Source organism: Polyodon spathula, chromosome 9 (assembly GCF_017654505.1).
Source record: "Polyodon spathula isolate WHYD16114869_AA chromosome 9, ASM1765450v1, whole genome shotgun sequence".
In the NCBI taxonomy this organism is placed as follows: Eukaryota; Metazoa; Chordata; class Actinopteri; order Acipenseriformes; family Polyodontidae; genus Polyodon; species Polyodon spathula.
The window spans coordinates 11,027,012-11,051,335 of record NC_054542.1 but is presented as its reverse complement, the minus strand read 5'-3'; the positions used below and the strand labels follow the sequence as shown (position 1 = coordinate 11,051,335).

At 35.3% G+C, this 24,324-nt stretch overlaps 1 protein-coding gene across 2 annotated transcripts in view; it reads left to right on the top strand.

The window, feature by feature from the left end:
* Nucleotides 1-24,324, top strand: part of LOC121320401 (1,4-alpha-glucan-branching enzyme-like) — a 257,808-nt gene that overhangs the window by 173,712 nt on the left and 59,772 nt on the right. For both annotated transcript variants that reach the window (XM_041258689.1, XM_041258690.1), the window contains 2 exons: nt 15,114-15,298; nt 20,405-20,535. In XM_041258689.1, the coding sequence (XP_041114623.1) occupies nt 15,114-15,298; nt 20,405-20,535 (316 nt within the window). The remainder of the gene's footprint in view (nt 1-15,113; nt 15,299-20,404; nt 20,536-24,324) is intronic.

Genomic DNA, 24,324 nt, shown 5'->3' with positions numbered 1-24,324 from the left:
GAATATCGGCTAATTCCGTTTAGTTCTCTGAAGTGTTCTGCCCATCTTTTTAGTTTGTTCTTCCTGGTTGGTAAGTATTTTGCCCTTTTTGTCCATGATTGGTTGGTCTGGTGCTGTCTGTTTTCTTGCCAGCTTCCTGGTGGTTTCATACAGCTCTTTCATGTTTTGCTGGACTGCTGCAATTTCTGCTTGTTTGGCCAAATTAGCTATAAATTGTCTTATCTATAAATTGTCTCTCCTGGTGCTCTTTTTGCCATCTTTATTGGCCTCTTCATATTGTTTTTGTGCTTCTCCTTTTCTTCATCTTGTACGACAGTTTAGAGTTTCTTTTGTTTCCTGGTTTGGATTTTTGTAAGAGTGTCTACAGAGATCCATTCCTTGTGCTGTCTTGATCTTTTCTTCACATGCCTCAGACCACGCTCTTTTCATTCCTTGCCATCTCTGCTCATCTGTTTGTTTTTCCTCCTGTAAGTCCTCTAAGCCATGGAATTTGTTTTAAAGCTTTAGCTGAAACTGGTCTGGTATGGTTTTGGCTTGGAGGAGTTTGACATTGAATTTTGTTCTGGTCCTTTTTGCAGTTTTTGTAAATCTCTTTAATTTGATTCTGAATTTACTTGTCAGGAGGTGATGGTCTGAGGCCACATCAGCTCCACTCTTTACCCTGACATCCAGAAAGGATCTTCTGAATCACTGGCTGATTCAGAGTTGGTCAGTTTGATTTTCTGTGCTGTGGTCTGGTGATATCCATGTGGCTTTGTGTACATTCTTGTGGGGGAAGACACTCCCACCTATTACCAGGCTATTGCAGGCACAGAAGTCGCTGAGCAGCTCTCTGTTTTCATTCATTACACCTAACCCATGTTTCCCCATGATTTGTTCATGGCCTACATTATTCTTGCCAATTTTTGCATTAAGTCACCTATCATTAAAACTACGTCTTTCCTTGTCTATTTGTAGCATTGGATGACTCATTTTTTTGCACTTTTGAATAGTACCTTGAGATGGTGATTCTGGAGCTAACTGCCTCCCATTCTATCAAAGCTCTCGCTGCCTCCCAGGAGAGCATTATTCCAACTCCCTCTGTGTGTGGGGCATTTTCCTGTTCATGTCCAGAATATAGTACTGTTTCTCCATTTGAAAGTTGTGTTCGTCTTGCTTAGTTCCATCTTGTTTCACTGAGTCCTAGTAGTGTAATGTTACATTTTCTCATTTCTGCTGCTACTTGTGTTGTCTTTCCTATTTCATACATTGTCCGGACATTCCATGCTCCTATGTTTGAGGTCAGCTTGGGCATGAGAAGAGGTATTGGCTGAACGACTTCCTTTCTAGTTTGGTTGTTCAGCATCATTCTCATCCTTTGAACTGCATCTTCTTGACTCATGCCAAAGTTTTGGTTTAGGTTCTTGGTGGATGTTTCTGTAATCATTTTGAATCTACTGAGCGGGGGATTAGCCCACCAGGCTCCTGTAGAGACCTGTTGGCCAGCGCTTTTCCAGGTGAATCCAACAGGCCTTCGTGGCTACCGTAACAGCTCAGGTAATTCAACTAACCACCATACTTCACCCTGTTTGGCAATCCTGTGTTTTGCCTGTTTACATCTCCCACAACGAGAACGAGGGGTTGGGTTTTTGGGAAGTTCATGTCAACAGACTTATCTGCAATTCAGTCCAATAGCCTCCAGACATCCAAATAACCAAATGATCTAAATAATAATTTTATTTACACAGTAATTATTGGTGAGTGAGTAATTATGGTCTTAGAAATAGAGATGATTTAAGTGATGAATTGTGGAATCAAGGCTTTGTTTTGGAAAAAAAAAAAAGAAAACACTATCTTAACATAGATCACATATCGTTGTATAGCAGTACCCAACTAGAGTTACGTACAGTTCTATATTTTTTGTAATTTGCATTTTATCTTTAGACCATTGCTTCAATTAAAATGATTAAAAATCTTCCTTAATTAAAATAATCACTATTCATTACAAGCATGTACATTTAAAGTAACAAGTGCTTGTGTCTGTAGCCCTTTCAACTTTGTGTGAATCAATCAGTATCTTAGTTGTATGATAATAATCTGTAATGATTGTTAAAAAAAAAATGACAGATGAGCAAATCTTGTTTAAATCCTCAGTGGATTTCTCATGGCCCTAATCATAATGAAGAATAACGTATACAAGGTCTTACGAGTAATTGCAAGCAGGTAACATTTCAAAACATTAATTTAGGTTAGGCGTCTTTTTTTCAACACAACTAATACTCCTTCCAATCCAGTATCCTAGAGAAAAAGGTGAAATACTTGTATATCCCAACTGCATATAGAAAATGCTAAAAAAGAATAGTAAACCTTCAAACTGGTAAAAAAAATGTGTTAATAGTTAGATTGTAGAAGTGTGATATGACAATATAAAGATTAAAGTAATCTGATTAATATGTTTACTGTCCTACAGCATTTGAAATACTGTGAAATGTGACCTAATACCAGCCTGCGGCATCGCCTTACAGAGTTTTAAATCCCATTTTAGGGTATTAAGAATTGTTTTATTTTTATTTGCTTGTTTATTTATTTATGTCATAGTTTTATACCAAATTAAAGCCTTAAAGACAGGCTTTACTTTTATCCAATTGATACATTTAAACCTCAAAGTGCAGAACGTGGCTGGATGTTGTTTAGCATCTCTGTCTCCTGTATACAGAGTTAATGTTAAATCACTATCACTTGTGATCTTATGCATTAGTTGCATTCCTCTCCATGTTTAAGTAATTGTTGACAGCCACCAGCACAAACAAAGAAGTCATTAATATATAATATATATATATATATTTTTTTTTTTTTTTTTTTTAAGGAACTATGTTTTTCTATGTTTTTATGTGTAAATTACCAAACATGTGTATGATGGAGGCTGAGATTTAACTGTATAAAAAATTGTGACCTGATGAATTCAAATGGACAGGAAATATGATTTTTTTTTTTCTTTTTCTTTTCTTTTTTTATTAGCTGCTGTACAGAACATATTCTTATATGCAGATATGTGTTGTTTGTTTTTGGAAGAGTTGCTTATTATACATGGAAAAGCAGATTCTGGCTTTACAAGCCAACTGTGAATTGTCAGATGTGTCTTTACCAGGCTGCAGTGATAAACCAAAGATAAAAAAAATACAAAATCCAGCGTTATAGTGTTTAACCTTTCAGATTTCACCACCTTGTTTATACTGCCACGTGTAACAGTTTGCAACCCCATTATTCATGGTATGTAATGTTAACACTGACCTACATAAAGTACTTTATTTAATATTCACTGGAAAAAAAAGCTTTATTTTCTGGTTACACTTCAATGAAGGCATATGCATTTTACACCGGGAAGAAGTCTTAAAAGTTTGCTTTTGGACACACATTTGATTATAACTTGAGTGCTGAGGTGTCTGTGCAGCCCTACAGCCCAGACGATTATTATTATTATTATTATTATTATTATTATTATTATTATTATTATTATTAGTAGTAGTAGTAATATTAAAATGTGGCTGTGACTGATAACCTGTATGGAACGGTGGCTGTTAAGTTTGTTTTGCTTAAGTCTGCTGTAGTTAGTGCTGCTGCAATGCAAGCTTACGTGCAAGCGGCATCAATTACATGTAAATAAACAATGTGTATTAAAATTTTTATTTAAATTATAAAAACGTGATTACTGTTCTGTATAATTTATTTTTAGGCTACATACGAATGTTGTATTACATGTATATGGCTTACCTGTAAAATAGAATTTTCAATCAAATATAAACAAGTAGCTATGGTGACGTCACCAGTAAATTATGCAAATTAGTACCATCGAAGGTTCGAACCTTCCTTCGGTAATGTGTTCCGAACCTTCGAAGGTCAAAATATACCCTTCGTTGCAGCCCCACTTTAAAAAATCGGGGACACTATCGCTTTTTTTTTTGTTCTGACCTGCAGCCTCTGCAGAAGCTTTTCGTTTAATATGCGATTCAGACTCTAAATGGCGGTCGACCGTGTTTTTTCTAAACACATCCAGCGTCACGTTGCAAGATGAACAAAACAGTTACCACCACTGCATGTAAGTTTTTTTTTTTTTTTTTTTTAATGTTTTTGCATTGCGGTAACCATTGAGAAGTTTTAAAACAACATATTTTATGAATAATACATAAATAATATTTTTGGTTGTTATTTTTCTCCCCAATTTAGTAGTGTCCAATTATTTTGTTTAGCTCAGCTCACCGGTACCACCCCTGCACTGATTCAGGAGGGATGAAGACGAATAGACACCGTCCTCCAAAGTGTGTGCCATTAGCCACACACTTTTTTACACACTGCAGACTCAACATGCAGCCACCCAGAGCTACAACGTCAGAGGACAACGCACCTCTGGGAGGCTTACAGGCAAGCCCGCAGGCGCCCAGCCAGACCACAGGGGTCACTGGTGCGCAGTGAGCCGAGGACACCCTGGCTGACCTAACCCTCTCTCCCCCTGGGCGCCATCGGCCAATTGTGCGCCGCTCCCCTGGGAGCTCCCGTCCTCGGTCGGCAAAGTAATAGCCTGGACTCGAACCGGCGACGTCCAGATTATAGGGCGCATCCTGCACTCTACATGAGTTCTTTTACTGGATGTGCCAATCTGGAGCCCCCATTCACATTTTATTTTGAAGGTTAATTTCGCAGACCCCTAGTCATATACCACCTTTGTTTTGTGAAAGACCTTTTAGTATTAAAAAAATAAAAAAAATATATACTGCAAGTAGTGCTGTCTTACCAAATGTGCTGAGTATGAATAATTACTTTGTTCATAAACGCAGGATTTGCATAAATGTGCAGCACTATGGTCCAGGTTAGACTAGAACAGAATAGCGTTAGGCTTGATTTTTATTTATTTTTTGCACTCACGCAGAGCGCCTTTACTGGATGCGACACTTGGGAGCCCAGGCTTGAATAGATTTAATTGAGTTTCAGGAAACTGGCATTTTGTTTTTGGAAAAACAAATGGCTTTGTTCACATGCAGGGGATAATGCTTGTTTTCAAGGTAGGGGTCTAGGAATAACGATGCAGAGAAGTGGTAATTCCTTGACCCTGGATTTTTTTAAGGATGGAGCAACTCTTGCTGCTGCTCAATTAAGGTTTGTTTGACATATTTTTTTCCCTGCATTCCTTCCACTGAGAAGAAGCTAGCTTTTCTGTTTTCTTTTTTTTTTTTAATCACACATGTAGTACCTTTCATTTTTATTCAGCTCTATACAAGCATGGCTTTATTACAGGTAAAAAAATAATAATTTGACCGTGTATATACTGTATGTCTATACATAATGTACATGTACATATATAATATATAAAAGGTTTCCTGATCATTATCGTAGTCTACGAACAGAGCTAAAATATTGCACTTTAGTTTAATGGTATAAAAAATCAAAATAAAAAAATCCAGTCAAAATGTTTAGTAGGGTACATTTACAAAATGCTGGTAGTGATCTATCGTAGGCCTCCTGACTTGCCACAATGATAATAATAAAAAAAAAATCTCTGTATCTGAATTTGGCAGGAACAATGCTAGGCCCTCGGCAGTAGAATCTTGTTATATTTTGTTGTTATTGGAGATCCACTGTACTGGTATCCCTTACAAGTTCAGCATTTCTCAGTAGATGCTAATCCAACTGGGCAATCTTGTAACTTTCTAGAACTTTGTTCTGTAAGTCTTTCCGCTGGCTGATGTAAAGCACCTTGTTTGTCTTTTTGAAAAAATTCTTCGAACCAACAGGTTTGCTTTTTTTTTTCTTTTTCGTGTTTTTGTTACTGGAAAACAAACCTTGTTCTATGAATTAGGTTTAAGAGATTTAACTTCAACTCTATACATGGTCGCTGAAGCCTGGTGCTGAGGTTGGAAACGCTCAGCAATAATATAGGAGACCACTCCCACCTATGCTAATTGAATACAATACATTTTGGGGTGCAAACGTGACTTTTTTGTCTTGGTAAGTAACCAAGACCAAGTTTTTGACAAAATGATATTAGAACATGTTTTCTGTCTCATGTATTAATACATACGTTTTACACCTTTTATAAATATCAAGAAACAAGTGGATATAAGCAGATCATGTTTCATGAACTAGATTTATATATTACCTATTTTTTCTCCTTATTACTGATAATAATGGAATGAAGGCCTATTTTATTTATAAATGTTTGTTTTGAGAAAATAATCAAAAGTAGTGTCCATTATTGCGTCTGAAAAGCCTGAGAATAAATCTTTATTATGGCACCGTAATTTTACTATGTTTGCTAATAAGTTAGTTTTGTAGATAGCACTATTCTTGCTGTTTGTAAAAAACTGCTTTGATAACATAATATTTTATGTATATATTTACTGTTTATGTACAGAAATTGATATGCACACAATAATAGAAACTTTTAAACTCTACAGAATTGCATTGGTAAGATGATTAGATAAATCATTGTTGGCAGACATACTGTTTTCTGGTTCTGGTAATTCAGAATTTTTCAGAGTGATTCAGTTTATATAATAGTGTTCTCAGGATTATTTATTTGTTTTAACAAAAGGCAAGTGGCATACCATCTATATATGCAACGCATCCATTGAACACCCAGCTCACATAATCGAAACAATCATGTTATTATTATTATTATTATTATTATTATTATTATTATTATTATTATTATTATTATTATTATTATTATTATTATTATTCCAACATGGCTTGGGAAGCCTATTGTTGTAAAGATTTTAATTGTATTTTTGTTATTGTGTTTTTTTCTCCCAAAACTTTAAACTGCTCCTGTTTGCACACAGTGTAATCAATGAACATGAAACTTGGCAGGTATCATCCCATGTAGATTACAGTTCAGATGTAAAAAAAAAAAAATTGCTCCTGCGTCAACCAAGATGGTGGCCTGACGCATTTTTTGGAAAAACTTTCAAAATCTTCTTGGGAACCAGTGAACCAAGTCATCAGCAACCAAACCCACTTCAAGTCTGCGAAGCAGAAGTTGCTGCGATAGATTTTACTATCAAAATGGCTGCCACCAAATTTGCCAAAATGTGCCCAAACATCAAACTTTTTCTGTTTGCAAACCTTTTAACCTATAATTCTTAACTTGGTAAACATCATCCCTGGGGGCAGTGGAATTAAATTATGGCAAAATGGTGTTCTTTCGTAAAACAAGATGGGGCCAGACTTACGTTTCGTTCTTAAATTTAAAACCACTTCAGTTGAACACGGTTTAGTTGAATAACTCCAAAGTTGACAAGCATCATCCCTGTCTCAATGCAATTGACTTTTTCAAAAATGGTGTTTGTGCATAAAGCAAGATGGCCGCCTGACACATTTCTTTAAAAACCTTTCAAAACGTTCGGTCAAATGTAAAACTAGCTCATAACTCCTTACACAGTGCAGATTATTAATGGTTACTATGGAACACATGTAGGAAACCACATGTGCTCTATCCAAAAATGTGCTTGCCTGCGACCTTTGACCTCTCCTTAAGTTAAAATCTAAAACTATGCTTATAACTCCTTACAGTGCACATAGGGTTATGGTTACTATACAACACATTTCGGAATGCATGCTCCATTCAAAAAGTACCTTGATTGTGACCTTTGACCTCTCCTTAAGGTGAAATGTAAAATTAGCTTATAACTCCTTACAGTGTGTAGATAGAGTCATGGTTACTATGGTGTTTAAAGTTATAAAGCATCGTGAGATAATTAACTAATGCAGTATTTTGAAGTGAAACTGCTCCATTAAACTGATCTGTTGCTGACACTTGTGCTGCCATGCTACATCTTGCCAAAATTTACAACTGGTACTGAGCTTGGAAGCCATAAAACTGCCTGGCAGTTCTAGTTATTATTATTATTATTATTATTATTATTATTATTATTATTATATAATAATAATAATAATAATAATAATAATAATAATAATAATAATAATAATAATAATAATAGTAAGATTTTGTAAAGACTGTTTCGTGTTGTGAGTCATCTTGGAGAACAAGAGCTGGCATTTGTGGGCACTGCGAATCGGATGGCTCCCTTAATCATGGAAATTATGTCAAAACATTACAGCTAGTCAGTGAGTTTGATCCTTTATTGAGGCATTTGGAAACCTCAACAGTTTTTTTTTTTTTTTTTTTTTCCTGGTACATCAAATGAAATTCAGAATGACCTAATCAAGCAATGAGTATTGTCCAACTTCATTCCATTGCCAAACCATTTGTTGCTGTTCTACTTGATGAAATCTAGATATAGCCAATAAGTCTCAGCTTTCAACTGTACCACATTATGTGACAAAGGACAATGATGTTGTGGAACGCATTTGTGTTCTGCTAGAAAAGCTGTCCTTTTCCAGCATGTTAAATGTGGCGACAGGTTGGCTGCTCGGACATATGATGGTGCAGCAGTAACGGCAGGCAAAGTAAGTGGACTTCAGAAACGTGTACCTGAAAAGTTCCCTTGTGCACTTTTTGTTCACTGCTATGGACATGTTTTAAATCTGATCCTCAGTTTTGGAGTAAAGAGTATTAAGGAATGCAGAATTGTTTTCAGAAACTTGGAAGGAATAGCTGCATTTTTCTCTCAGTCTACAAAGTAGTCTGTTTTTTTCCGCAACTTAGTTAAACGAAGAATTCTTTTCTTTAATTATTTATTTTGCAAAGGGCTTTTTTAACATTATAGTAACTTCAGTATTTTTTTATAATCTTGCTTATAAATGAACTAAACTATAAAGACCTATCATTTTATGAGTCCTGCATTGGCCAATAATTTGAAATGCTGAATAAATTGTAGCACATAAAAGTAAAAATAAAAACTGAAGTGTGCTGCTTATTCTTTTTTTTCTAATTGGTTAAAGAAGCTTGCCAGTGCTACTTTCTGCAGATCTCAACTGTTAATAAAGAATTGTTTGGTATGGCTTTTAGTTATTGGAGAATGTTGAGCGAGGTCAAAAAAAGATGTTGCTACTGTGTTATACAAACAGTAAAAAAGGGCCATAATGGCTGCACATAAATGGCTGGCACAGCTCAAAGCTGGCTTTACCTCTGTGTGCCTTGAGTGATGCTGATACTGTAATGTTTTCAGTTACGTTATTTATCAGCAAAGGTTAGAGTAGCTGCACCAGAAATAAATGGACAGTAGGGTCATGGATCATGCTCCTATAATACTTTGCAGTCATGTGTATACACTGTTATGGAGAACCCATCTTGAAAGGTTCCTCCCTATAATTTGATATGGTGATAGGTGATAGAATACTAGTATTCTGTTTGGTGCACAAGATTAGTATTCTATCATTATGGTAGAGTTCTACCTTTGCATACCCATACTATGTGGGATGTCCTTATCTATAATCTCTGTTCTGCAGTCATTGTGCCCCTGCCCTTTAGAAGGCCTGGTACTATTTCCCTTGCATCTGTGTTCAGGAGCGATGTCGCCTCATTTGATGCAGATGGCATTCCTTCAGTGTATCGGATGTGTTATGACCTTAGTAGAACATGTTTTCTATGCCTAATACTGAAAAATGAACCACAGAAGTTGTGAAATAACATATATTCATATGTGGGCTCTTCTCTCTCTTTTGTAAAACTTACCAATCTGTCATCCACTTTGGATAATCACCATGCACAGCTCCTGTTGTTGTCTTTCTCATGTGATATTATAATAGTCACTAAAATCTGATGAGTTTATAAAACATCTACTAAATCCTAGATAAAGTATGGTTCAACAGACTTCTGAATTCATCTATGTTAGAAAAATACAAGCCCAATTAACTTGCATCTGCTGTTTGTTTTGTTTAATTAGGGGCATTGTAATGTGTCTGCCTACTTGTTAATCATAATACATGAATACGTTTTTATTTACTTCAAAATATATGTTTATACCAGCACATTGTAATTACAGGGAAGATTAATGCACCCATATATCTGGAAAACCGCTTAGAACTTGGTATTAAACTTATTTAGCATAAGATCCTGAGAATATTAGATTCTTGCTTGCCATATATGGAATGTTTGTCTGTACATCCATCCATCTAGAGCAGAAGTAAAAAAAAAAAGAAAAAAAAAAAACAGGTGTCATGTTTTACTCAGACCTGTAATTGGAGGCAGACAAACACAAACATTGCCAGATTGAGAAATGTTTTTTTTCCAGACAGGATGCTGAGCCATTGATGCATGCATGATTGTAATGGTCTTTTAATTGGTATTGGTAGCAATGCGATATCTCTTTTAACTGGAGACTAAGAGACAAGATTATATCACTCCTTTGCTGTCATCCTGTCCGATTTAGGATATATATATATATATATATAGATATAGATATATATATATATATATATATATATATATATATATATATATATATATATATAGATATATATATATATATATATATATATATATATATATATATATATATATATATATTTTTTTTTTTTTAAATAAATTTATTTGTTTGTTTTTCTCCCCAATTTAGTAGTGTCCAATTGTTTTAGGCTCAGCTCACCGCTACCACCCCTGCGCTGACTCAGGAGGGGTGAAGACCAACACACGCTGTCCCCGAAGCGTGTGCCGTCAGCCGACCGCTTCTTCTACACTCTGCAGACTCACCATGTAGCTATTCAGAACTACAGCGTCGGAGGACAACACAGCTTACAGACAAGCCCACAGGGGTTGCTGGTGTGCGGTGAGCTGAAGACACCCTGGCTGACCTAGCCCTCCCTCCCCCCGGGCGACGTTCAGCCAATTGTGCGCTGCCCCCAGAAGCTCCCTTCATCGGATGGCAAAAAAATAACCTGGATTTGAACAGGCTATAGGGAGCATCTTGCACTGTACGCGACGCGCCTTTACTGGATGCGCAAACTCGGGAGCCCCCTAGGATAGATTTTAAGATGGTGTTACTAACCTATAAGGCTCTAAATGGCCTTTCTCCACCTTACCTTAAAGATCTTTTAACACCATATGTCCCCAATCAGTCACTCTGATCTGAGGATGCCAGGTTACTTTCTATACCCCCTATTCTGGAAAAAAAAGGTGGCAAATGCTTCAACTGTATTGCACTGCAATTATGGAATGACCTTCCCAGTACTGTATGGGAAGCTCCCTCAGTTGATGTTTTTAAATCTAGATTAAAAACACATTTTTATAGTCTGGATTATCCGGTTATCTAAAATTATAGTTTCTCATCTATATATGGCATATTTTACAATTTTTACCTATTAGCTTGTAAAAAAAAAATACATTTAACTTTTATGGGTATTCTTGTTATTATTATTCTTGTTATTATTACAATTACAATTACGTTTGACGTTTCTTATGCTATACTATTCTACATACCATTGATGTATGTCATGGTCTAATTTTGACCATTGCGGGGGTATATGTTGCTGTTAAAACTTAGAGACATGTCACAGGGGATTATTTGATCAACCTATAATGCTGGTAAATCCCCTTGCATGGCTTGATCACCTATCTATAGTTATCCTTGGATTGTCTATAAAAAAAGAGGTTGATGCACTCAAGGTACAGTACAGTGTTGGTACTGTTCTCATGCTGTAAAATGATCCACCTGTTGCTTATCCTGGCAGGGTATTGGTTGACATAATGTTTATTTATTGTTTATTTATTAAATGTTTTACATGGAAGAGATCTAACAAGAAGCCAAAGAAATCAAAGGGGTTTTAATCTTGGCATTTTCTTATAATTGATTTATCATCCCATCTGGACAATTAATTAATCAATTAATCACACCCGTTTGCTATAATATGCAATTGTATTGAAGACAATTAAAAGTAACACTTGGTATTAATGCTATTTTTGCAAGCATTTACAGTGCATTTACACACAATATCAGCAGTATAACCGAAGAGCGTTATAAACAAGGGAGGGGGTAGGGGATGCCGCAGGACACATAACAACACACATCTAACTAAAATGCAAAATATAATAACTCCCTGTCACAAAGACGGCTAAAGTGGGTGGCGTCAGAATCAGGAAAAGGAATGAACGACAGGGGTGTGGTTTGGTGGAGCTGAGCGAATGTTTCGCTCAGCATTTAATAAACAGAACAGAAAATAAAAAGGTTGTACAAACAAACACAAACACAGCACACGTCGCCAAAATAAAAAGACAAACAAAACGGACTAATACTAAACAAAAATACTGTGAGCAGATATTTTACTATTATTATTATTATAATTACAATTACTATGCGAGTGAGTAAAACGTGCATCTATATATACTGTTGTGCTGGGATTCAATTACTAATTAATTATTCACTTGAATCCCAGCACGTGAATTAATTATGTGCAACCTCGTGCTCACATATTAACTACTTTAAATATATGTGAAATGATGTACAATCCCGTGCATAAATACAAATATACATTTTAAACACTCGTGTTACACAGACCCGTTTATATCCCGTGTTCTAATGACTATACACCAACATTTAACACACCACGTGCAACATACAACAGAAAATACACACAGGGGCGGGCACTTCGTCACACTCCCTCTCTATAGTGCACATATAGTGAAGCAAAAATGTAACTTTCCGTGTATTAACCATGCATAAGTCACCATATAATCAACGCTATATTTGACACAAAAAAGGTAACATTCCCACTCATGGATCATTTTAATTAGCAGTTTTTAAACTATAAATAGCCTGGCTAAATGGCAGTCGGGAGTTCAGTTTGAAGCGATAGACAAGCAAACCAAGTGCAAGAAAGAGCGGGTTGGGCGAGGGGAAGAGGGAGTGGGCTCGCCCCACGTTTGGCTGTCGGAACGAGGCTGAAGCAAATCTGAAAAGTCTCGTCTCCCGGAGAAAGCTGCAGCTCCTCTTGCTGCAAAAAAGTAAATACATTAGGAAAGATAACCATGTAATAGGCCTAATATTTATTTAGTTATAAAACAAATGCTGATGAAGATGTCTGTGTTATAAAGTGCCAGCGCAGCTTTTCTTCAGTTCAGATAATACATCAAAAGGGAGACACAAACGGAAGTTAGACTGAGAAGTTGTTTACAGTTTGAACAACACCAGTACTACTGTAGAAATATTGCATGAATCACTAGTATAAGGAATTGGGGGACATGTTATAGGAGCGTTATATCCAAGGTGCGTTATAATCGATAGCTTTATAGCGGGCGAACACAGTAATGACACCTAATGTTTTACAGGTAGCTTTAATATAGCAATTTAACAATAAAATGTATACTTGCATGTAATCTGAAGTTAACCAAAGAAAATATTTTAATATAATACATAAAATGCTGTGCCATGCATTACTGTAGCGGTACTACAACCAATACTGTGTTGAATATGTTGGGCTGTTTTCGGATTAACTTTAAACTAACAGGTAATTTATTGATTGGAGTGCTATTTTATTTTAGTTGAATTTAGTTAGTTGAATATAGCATAATAAAGACTTAGACTTAGGCTGTAGCTGTAAATGTACTGCCATTGTACAGGTTTAAACTAACAGAATACATTGTTTAAAAGAAAAATCAACTTACTTGAGACTCAGATGATAAGACAAACTCATTGTACTGCCGTGAAAGGAAAGGACTGAAGAGCAAATCTTGAAAGTTTTTCCTTTCTTCTGAGACAGTGGTTCCCCAACTTTTTGGTGCTGCGCCCCCCTTCAGAGATATTGTGTTTGCTGCCCCTCCCCTTCTAATAAACATTAAAATAAAATTATAATCTGCACTTCTGGTCAAAAGACCACCCCTGGGCTATTTGTGTATGTTGAGTGTGTTAAGTCAGAAAAAAAATATTTTCCAGTAAAGTCTGGGCGGCCCCTAATAACCTCTGTAAAACACTGTTCTGAGCTGTGGCAAAATGTTGGGTATGTGTAACCCGTTTGCCTCCATCTTTTGAAGTACTCTCCGCCATCTTTCTAGATTTCTTTCTCAAGCACTGCTTTTTGCTACAGCACATCAGTAGACTAGATTAATCAATCAATTATTTTTTTTTTTAAATCAATCAACACCTACAGACATGATTAGTCGATTAAAACTCCTGATATTTTGTTCAAATGACCAAAAACTGTATTGTATTCCTCATTGATCACTATCTCACCAAACTCAGATTATTATTATTATTATTATTATTATTATTATTATTATTATTATTATTATTATTATTATTATTATTATTATTATTATTATTATTATTATTATTATTTTGTTTATTTAGCAGATGCCTTTATCCAAGGTGACTTACAGAGACTAGGGTGTGTGAACTATGCATCAGCTTCCTGGGTGTAAAAGAGGAAGCTGGCTTGGTCGTGGGATCGGAGGACACCCATGATATATATAGTATATATATATATATATATATATATATATATATATATATATATATATATATATATATATATATATAACTTTGGTGCAAATTGAGGACAACCTTACTGCTCAACGATACATTGATGAATTCCTTGAGGCAACAATTTTTCTGTTCCTGCAAGTCAATCTGGAAGTGTTGATTTTCCAGCAGGACAATGCAAGACCACTCGGTGCTAGGATTACAATTACACAACTTCAAGAAAACAATGCTGGGGTCTTGCCATGGCCAGCTTTTTCTCCTGACCTGAGTCCAACAGAACATCTGCGAGAACAAATCGCCAGTGCTATCCACAGAAGACAACCACAACCAGCCAACCTTCGCCAGCTGCACAGGAACAGTGGCGGAACATCCCACAACAGTCTATCCAGAGGCTAATCAGGTCTATGCGTCAACGCTGCCAGGATTGTGTTAATGCTTAGGGAGGTCATACCTGATGCTAGTTTTGTAATGTTTTAATTTTGACAGTGTGTCATATTTCATACTGAAAACTTGTTATGATTCTTTGATATGTATTTTTTTCACACTTTCTGTGATTTTGTTTGATATCTATGTTTAAAATATTTGATTAAATCCATTAGACCTGAGTGTTGCGTTTCTTTTGTGCATTAGTGTGTGTGTATATGTATATATATATATATATATATATATATATATATATATATATATATATATATATATATATATATATAAACTGGCACCCTGATTACATCATGATTACATTTTACATTTTCTGCTAATTTACAGGTAATGAATTTGGTCATCCAGAGTGGCTAGATTTTCCAAGAAAAGGAAACAATGAAAGCTACCATTATGCCAGGAGGCAATTTCATCTTGTGGAGAAAGATGACCTCCGCTATAGAGAACTGTATAACTTCGATAGAGATATGAACAGAGTGGAGGAGAAATATGGCTGGCTCTCTGCTCCACCAGTAAGTATATTGTTTGATTCTCATTCACCAATAACGATTTACGATTATCAACTGTTATTGGCCCAAATCTTCCACCAGCTTTCACCAAGTCTGTCAATAAATGACCAACACTTTTTATTATGTTCCTGCTAATATCTGTACTTTGTATCTTAAACGGTATGTAAGGGCCTTTTTATTTTATTGTGTTACATGTTCCCCTGTGTTTCTACAACTGTTTACGTAAGGTGTGTGCATTGTCTTTTTTTTTACATTTTGACCACTTTTGTAAACTTTCAAATTGCCTTCCCTGCCTCAAGATGGCTTCACATGTACCGGCATGGACCACTCAGAACTACATTTCCCATCATCCTCCTGCTTACATATGTAACTGAGATGGATTTACCAGTGAGCGGGAGGATGATCTGCTGGTTACAATTTTAATTGATAGATATTACCGTAGTTCAGTGTAATCCCAGATTTTAAGCAAAGTAAAATTATTATTTTTTCAGACTTAGACTTTAAGGTCGTATTATTATTGTACCACGCTCTGCCTATTGTTTAAAAAAAAAACAACAAAAAAACATCCATTTATTTACTGTGATATGTCTTGAATTAATACAGTGTAGTATGGTTTTGCCATAAGGTAAACATTTTTTTATAGCTGCCTGTTTGAGAAACTTTAGTTTATTTAGTGTAAGCTTGACAAAGCTTGCAGTATCTGTTTGTCACAAAGACGGCTGGAGTGGGTGACTTCAGACCAGAAACAGGAACCAGGAAATAAACAGAGGCGGAGTTTTGGGGGAACTGACCTGTACTCAGCTTTTAATAAACAGAATTAACGAGATTTAAACAAAACAGCACACGGCACTTGACGCCAAACAAAACAGACAGACAAAAAGACAAAACAGTAAAAGAAACACACTAACAAACGGCAGACGAACAGACAAACACAGTGTGTGAAATTATGATCTACTTTACTTAATGCTTTTGCTTTCTCCTCTCCACACCCGTTCTCCACTCACCGAACACACAACCCCGAGTGAGTGAAAACATGCAGCTTTTATGCAGCTGTACCAAGACTCGCTTGCTAATCAGTCATTCAATTGGAGTCTTGGTACAACTGCACATGAATTAATAAAAGTGCAATTCCCCATGCTCATATATTATCACTTTTTACTTGCACTTGAAGTGCTGTGCAATCCTCATGCCTAAATACAACTATATATTTTAAACACTCGTGTTACACAGACCCGTTTATATCCCGTGTACCAGTGACTACACACCAACATTAACACACGTATAACACAAAATACACACAGGGGCGGGAACTTTGCCACACTGTTTTTTGTTCCTTAGATACCTGAAGAAGTTGTTAGGTGTATTATGTCTTCTAGACTTCTACATAGTTTATAGATAGTTCTTAACAGTTATAAGACAGACCCTCATTAGAACCTACCTATCAATAAAAGCAACACATATCTGTTAAGAGTGTTGTACTGTGCAAAGATTGGAAAGTAACATTTGTAATATTTCTTTCCTTATTGGAAACATAAATCCATGTAAGAAAATGGAAACAGTATAATATTTATTTTACTTGACACTAACAGCTGCAGTAGCATGTATTGCATCTGAAATGGATGAAACCAAAAGGTAACCCATTGTTTTTAAACAGTAAGAAGCAGACTTGCAACACATGTTAAATATATTTAAAGTCATGTTTCTGAAAAAATATAGCTGACTATCAAGAAAATGTTTGAAAGCTTATAACAAATGTTTATGTATACAGTTCTGTTCTAACAACATCTATATCATAAAAGCCTGAAGTATTAAGCTTTAATATCTCCCACGGTTTTAGAATAGTTGAAATCACAACTAGAATATTGCAAGTAAAGAACAAAATGAACTGGATAAATTGTACAAGTGACTTAAGAAGGACTGAAAATTGATTTTATGACCCACTGCATAAATTAATAGGACTTCACTTTACTACCTTATTTTGTGACCTTGAATTTATGTTTAAGGTACAATGCAGAAAAATCAATAATATCAGAGTCAAAAATGAGATTTTAAAACAAAAATTATCCAGTGAACAAGTGACCAGCACAAGCTGTTATGCATCCTTAATGGCTTTATCTGAGGCTGCATTCATACTGGGTCAGTTTCAAACTAACTCGGTCTGGTTAGTTTAGTTTGAAACAGTGTATCAGTTTGCTTGCTTTTCACACTTCTCTGCAAGCAAATGGTTGAGTTTGTTTGGATGCAAGCTAAAGTTAGTTTGTTTGGCCCTTTTCCATTTTTTTATAGGACCGATTTCTTTTGTTCACAGTGCGCTTTGCAAATACCTGCAGTTTGTTTATATGGTCTATGAACTGGATCTTCACAATATCCTGCAAGGCAACTTGTTATCTTTAAAGATGTCAGCTATTGATGTATTACTCCATTTTTAATAGCACATTTTAGATTCTTACATATTGCTTTAGAAGAAAGTATGGAAACTGGGGTGCACTTCGCTAATTGAATTCATGCATTTGTTGAATGCCTATAGTAGGAGAATAGTGCTGTATTCAGTTACACAATGTTGCACTGTTCTACTACTGTAGACATTAAACAAAGTAATTTGAGAAAAGACTGAATATATTTTACTATTTTTGTGTTTTGTCCAGTTCGGCTTGAATTATGGTGTATGACCAAATTTCACAGAGCTTCAGTTTCTCGCACTGTCCATGTAGTTTAGAGTTACCAGATTTCAAGTGAAAACTGGGATGTAGCAACTCTGAAGACGTTAATTAACAGTATATAATAACACAATAATAGTTGGGTGTATTTATTGCAGGTCATAACAACGAATTATTTTCTTCATAGTGCCATCTAGCACAAAAAGCCAGATTTAAAATAATAATAAAAAAATCGATCTATTATTGATTAAACATGTGAACTTCACATAATCAGAACGATTAAACAAATCATTTAAAATGTTTGAATGGTGCTAACACAACCTAATTTTTTTTTTTTTTTTTCGTAGTCAGAGTTAATTTTACCCCGTTTTTCTCACAAGTTGGGATGTCCAATTATATTTAGGCTTAGTTCACCACTACCACCCCTGCGCTAACTCGGAAGCTGACAATTGTGCGCCGTCCCCTGGGAGCTCCCGTCCGCGGTCGGCAGTGTGATAGCCTGGACTCGAACCAGCGATGTCCAGGTTATAGGGCACATCCTGCAATCCACTATTTCTGACCGTGATAAAAAATGAAGGCTCAAAACTGGGAAAAACCCAGTTTACCCGGGATGTCTGGTAACCCTAATGTAGACATTTAGTTTTTTGCTCTGTACTTGTTTCCTCAGAATATTAACTAAACTATGAGCAATGTGTTTATTCTTCATTTCCAATGTACAAAAAGACTGAGTCCAGCAGTTGTTCACCTTGAGATTTAGCAACCTGTTTGTTTGCCAACCGTAATGATCCAAACATACCGAACCATACCAAGTGTGGACCAAACCTTCTAAACGGACCCAGTGTGAACACAGCCTAATACCCCAAAGCTGTATAGATATGTGTACATATAGGCTGTTGACATGGAAACTAGCAGGAAATAGTGCTCTGGGCATATATTCAGATTGTGAGAGGAGATATGCTATATATGCCATTTTCTTTTTAATCAATTCTATCTCCTGGTAGGGTTTAAAAAGTGGAATTCATATTGGGTACAGTATTGCGGTATCCTCTCAGTCAATTTCTATTAAATATGTAAGCAAGAACCTGTTTGTAGCAGTCATTTAAAAAACTCATAGCCACCACAGTGCCAAAGCCTTATACTTTCAGCTGATTACATAATTTTTGACTTAATATGGTTACCATATGACTTAGTTATAGGAAAGTACAGATTAGATTATTTTCTTAGCATTTGGTATGCAACTGCATTCTGTTATTTTCTCTGTTAATTTCCAATACCAATGTTGACAGCTGTTTTCTGTGATTTCTTCAGTGGTGTTCCATTGCCAGTGTCCAGTGAAAATCATCGATAGCATTGGCACATTTCTAAACCTCTGGACATATCAGTGAAACATTTTTATTTCATGTTTGCAATACATTGCCCTAGCATTATGTCCCTATATTGTTTTTGTTTGAAAAGTCCTTGTTTGAATAGTCCTTTACAATATCCTGCAAGGCAGGCTATTTGCGGTAGTCGGTGGGTCTGTGATATTGCTTAGCTCAAGATTGATAACTTTATTATATGAAGTGGTGGTCCTAATTTAACTTCCTTTGCTAATTATACACCCTGACAAGTTAGTTAAGTGCTTACAAATGGAAAGGGGATATAAAAGGACGTCAGTTGAATATATATATATATATATATATATATATATATATATATATATATATATATATATATATATATATATATATATATATATATATCTCGGGACTTTACTTAAAAGTGCAATTTGTATCTGATACTTTGAAGATCAGTAGATGTAAGCTTCAAAGGGACCATATATCCTAAAAATCCCTTGTAGTGTATGAATGCCATCTAAAGTGCTTTCCTCTCTGCCAAAAAAGTAATGGGGCAGTCATGCATATGCAAATACCCAGCAGAGGATTGACTGAAATATTTTCTTTCTGCAGCTGTGTATATTATTTATACCTCTCTACCATGCCTAGAAAAAAGGCTCCAAATGTCTTGAAATTAATTGAATCAAAGTTTAATACCCATATATTTTTATAAGGCGAATTTACACTCTTAGCAGTCTTAACATGGCTGTCTTGATTTGTTTTATTTTTTTATTTTTTGTGATTTTGGCTTTGAAATTGGTGGGGTGAGGGTTTAAGTGTTAAAAAAATATATATTGTTGAGTGACAATGATAATCTATTTTAATGACATGTTACCAGAATTAGGTTTGCTTTATAAGAAAACGTCTTCTAGCTTTAACACACAAAATGTATTTATAAATAAATATAATAACGAAAAACCTTTAATTTGATCCCCAATGTTTGTCAACATTTTCCATGTACATATCTGTGATTTATGCTTATGAAATGCTGTGATTCAGTGAATGCTTCATGGATTATTAATCAAATAGGAATATGAATTAGACTTGTCATTTGTGGTTGTGTTACCCTCTTTTAGGCCAATGTGAGCACACAGCACGAAGGAGACAAGATCATTGCTTTTGAGAGAGGGACCGTTCTCTTCATTTTTAACTTCCACCCATCCAATAGCTACACTGATTACAGAGTGGGAGTGGAGATGTCAGGAAAGTATCCTTTAAACAACCTCATTTATGTTTTTCTATTCCAGCGTTGCTGTCCTCCATCCCACTTGCTATTGTGCAGATAACTTTGACAGACTCACTGTTTATAGAAAGGCATCACCACTTTCTATTGACTTACTTGCACCAGGTTCAATTAAACACGTGCAGCATTTTTTTTCAAATTTGCATTTGTATCTAAGATGAAAAAAATTCTGAAGGTTAGACTGATACAGTGCTTATACCAAGACTATGTACCTTTTGAGTTGTCAATTTAAGCTGCACTTACATTGTCTTTATATATGTTCTGTATTTGTGCTAATGCTTTTTCTAGTTGTGTCTATCTCAACATCTTTTGTCAGGTAAGTTACACGCATTCATCAGTGTTTGTGTATATCTAGGCCTGCTCCCTTCCACACACACAATAAAGATTCAATAAAATGAAACATTAAACTGTATTAAGTTGCACATGTATTGTCCATGTCCGAGAGGGATGTTTTTGATGTCACATTACCTGCAGTTATTACTGTGGGCTTCATTTTGCAAATGTTGTCATGTGATTCTATGAATTGCCAGCTTGAGAGTTCCTTCCACAGTCAAGGGTAGTAAACCTGGAGGGCAAGGTTAAAGGGTTAGCCTGCCTTGCCTGGTGTATTGTGCCTATAAGACTGTAATACAAAGTAGTACATGGTCTGCCTGCTACAGCTTATTGTATCTTTATCTCTACTGGCTGCAGGAAGAATGCATAATGCATTTTGATTATCCAAGCAGTATTCAAATTGTGTGTCATATTACAGGATCAACACATTAATGTAGACTTGAAAGATGTTTCATTAGCTTTCTAGTGATTGTTTGAAACAAATGGTAATGTTTTTGATCAGTTAAATAGTTGTTTTCATGTGGCATACAGCAACAGAATAGATGTATTGGATATATTTTTGAGTTCTTAAAGAAATTTTAATAAACCGTGTGGAATTTGACCTATGTAAAATTGATATTACCTTCAGAGAAACCTGGGTAATTTAATTAAACATGCATTTATGACGAGGACAGGGATCATACATAAGGTGACATTGAATGTCAGCTACACAGTATCCTTCTGATAATTCTGACACAACAAAATGAAATGAAATAGTGGGGAAATATGTTATTTCAACTGCAAGATTTTACAGGGCCAACAGTGGCAGCCCAGGGCAGCAGGGAATAAGTCTTGGTGTAAAGCAAATGTTATCTGGCTTTCTGCTGTTATGCATCTGTTGCAATACATTGCGTTTGTTAGAGACAGACTCAGTTTGGTGCATTTGGTTGTGATCAATGCATAGTCGAAAATAAAAACCTTAAATGTAGACATGGACATTTTTATGTGTCAAGTATCAACCCATTCTCAGCAATATCGATGGTGCCAAGTGAGAGCAAAAACGTATGTCCATGTCCATTATAGCAATACTAGACAGAAGCTACAAACAGTTACTTGTCAATTGACATGACCATTGGTTTCTTGTCCCTGTCTTTTCATAAATCAAAATATTCATGTAATATGAGAGGAAGCTACTGTATGGAAGATTTTGGTAAGTAATGATCCATATGTGTAGCTCAGGGTTTAATATTCCAAGCTAGTCCATGTTCCTGTTAATTTACTGGATTTATTGAGATTATATGAGGCGCTTAGAACTATATCAAAATATCCAACTGATAAAAGGCAATTCTCTAAATTCTGTCCTGTGTTTTCAAAACACAAAATCCATATACCTTTCTTGATCAGACATTGATGCTGACAATTGAAAACTTTAGTGCTATAATCTTTGATAAACACGTATATGTAAAGTGTACCTTGAAACTACAGATCAGATGAATAAATCCAGCATGAGCACAAGTAAAGTAAACATTTTAACAAAGGCAGCTGACTTCTTCAGGTACAACATTAACACAAAACTAGTGTTTAAAACTTTTTTTTTTTTTCTACCACAAATGCTTATAAAATTCCATAAACAGAAAAAGGGTTAAACTTGTATAATTGTTGAACATGAACAGTAGCTTTTGGCAAGATTTTTAACTTCATTGTCAGTACTGCTGTTCCGTTCCACACCTTCAAGAACATGCTTGTATAATGTGAGGTGAAAAACTAGGATGAAAACATTTTATGTGTCACTCACCTTGGCAGCTTTAATTCATCTTCCACCCTTCTTGAATTAAATTTCCATTGTTAACACTTTCACAATGCAGCTGCTGTTTGTTTGGCTTGGGTTTGATAAGCTATAGTGAATAATACATGTTTGATGAAAAACTTTGTATTTTAGTATGTCTGCTTCAGTTTTCAGTCTGCTAACATCTGTTAGCTTTATTACAGTAAAATGTGAGCTAGAATAAACAAGTACACTTCTGGAAAATTGTCTCAATATGACAGATGTTTGCACAGTTACTGGTGGTTCTAGATTTTAGTATGCCGCTACTTTAAAAACAAAATAAATAAATAATGGCATTCCAATATTATTTGTTGTACTTAAACCTGCCAGAGCATGTATAATGTGACTTGCCTAGTCTTTTGATCTTGAAAGAGTTTATTTCAGATGCAGAAAAATAGCAAGTCAGATTTAATTGGCAATATCCAAATGGATAGTCAAACAAACATGCAAGAAAATAATTGTTAATGGTGCACAGTGTTTATGAACCACAATACATGTACCATATATCTGACAACAGGGAATCTATTTAAGTTCCCAAAATGTAATTAGCTTCAAATTTCAGTTTAATTGCTTTTTACACGCCCCTTACTATTTGATGGTGTTCATCATTCTGAGTGGTTCTGGATTCTATGTATTTTTTTCTTTTTTTTTTCTCGATTGCCTTTACCTGAGTGAGCTTTTTTGAGCTTGTCTGTGGTATCCTTAGTGCCAAATTAAACAGCCTTTCATTGAAATCACGAGACTTTTCAATTTAAAAAAAAAATATATATAATTATGAAGAGATTTGAAATTGATGCAATCCTGCTTTCCAGAAGTCATCTTTGGGTGCCTTGACCTTTAAAGAGTGGTTGGTATCTACCTCATCACTGCAATGTCTGTTGCACCACACCCCTATACATTTTTTTTTTTTCTGCAATATTCCTTTGACCTATAGATTTCTTATTTCATTGGTCAAATAAGTTATTTTGTTTTAGTGATTGTTTTCGTATTCTTTTCAAAGTTGGTTGTGATCTCAGTTTCAACCAGATTTCCAACAAACGCCTGGAGCAAAGGGGAAAAATAAGCCATTAGACTGTGGAATTACTAAATTACTGTATTGACAATAAATTGCTTGGCAACTCTTAAGAGCTCAAAAAATAGTTTGGGAGTACACCGCTTGATTTAGCAATTCCATGTCTACAATTAACTGCCAATCGCTAGTAGTGTTTTAAAATCAGAAACTTTTGCATTGCATTACAATTTAGGCAGTTAAATTACTTTTTTAAATTCACCAGTATTGTACATATTTACATTTTCTATCATGCACAATTGAAGTACTACTGTATTACTAAAAAAAACTTGCTTTGAGAAACTTTTTTGGTGTTATCTCTGATCCAGGTGATTAAGGTGTGGACATCTCTTAATGTTGCAAAAATTTACCTATGCAGGTAATAATAGGTCGACGCACATACAGGCGGAATTCAGTAAAGAATTCAGAACTCAGTAAAGCTAATAGATATGGATGAATAGTTGTGTAAATAAAACATAAGTTAAATAGTTATGTAAATAGGGGTCTATAAACTGTAAACAATGAAACAGTAGAATCAGTACATATGGAAAATAAGGTATAGATAACA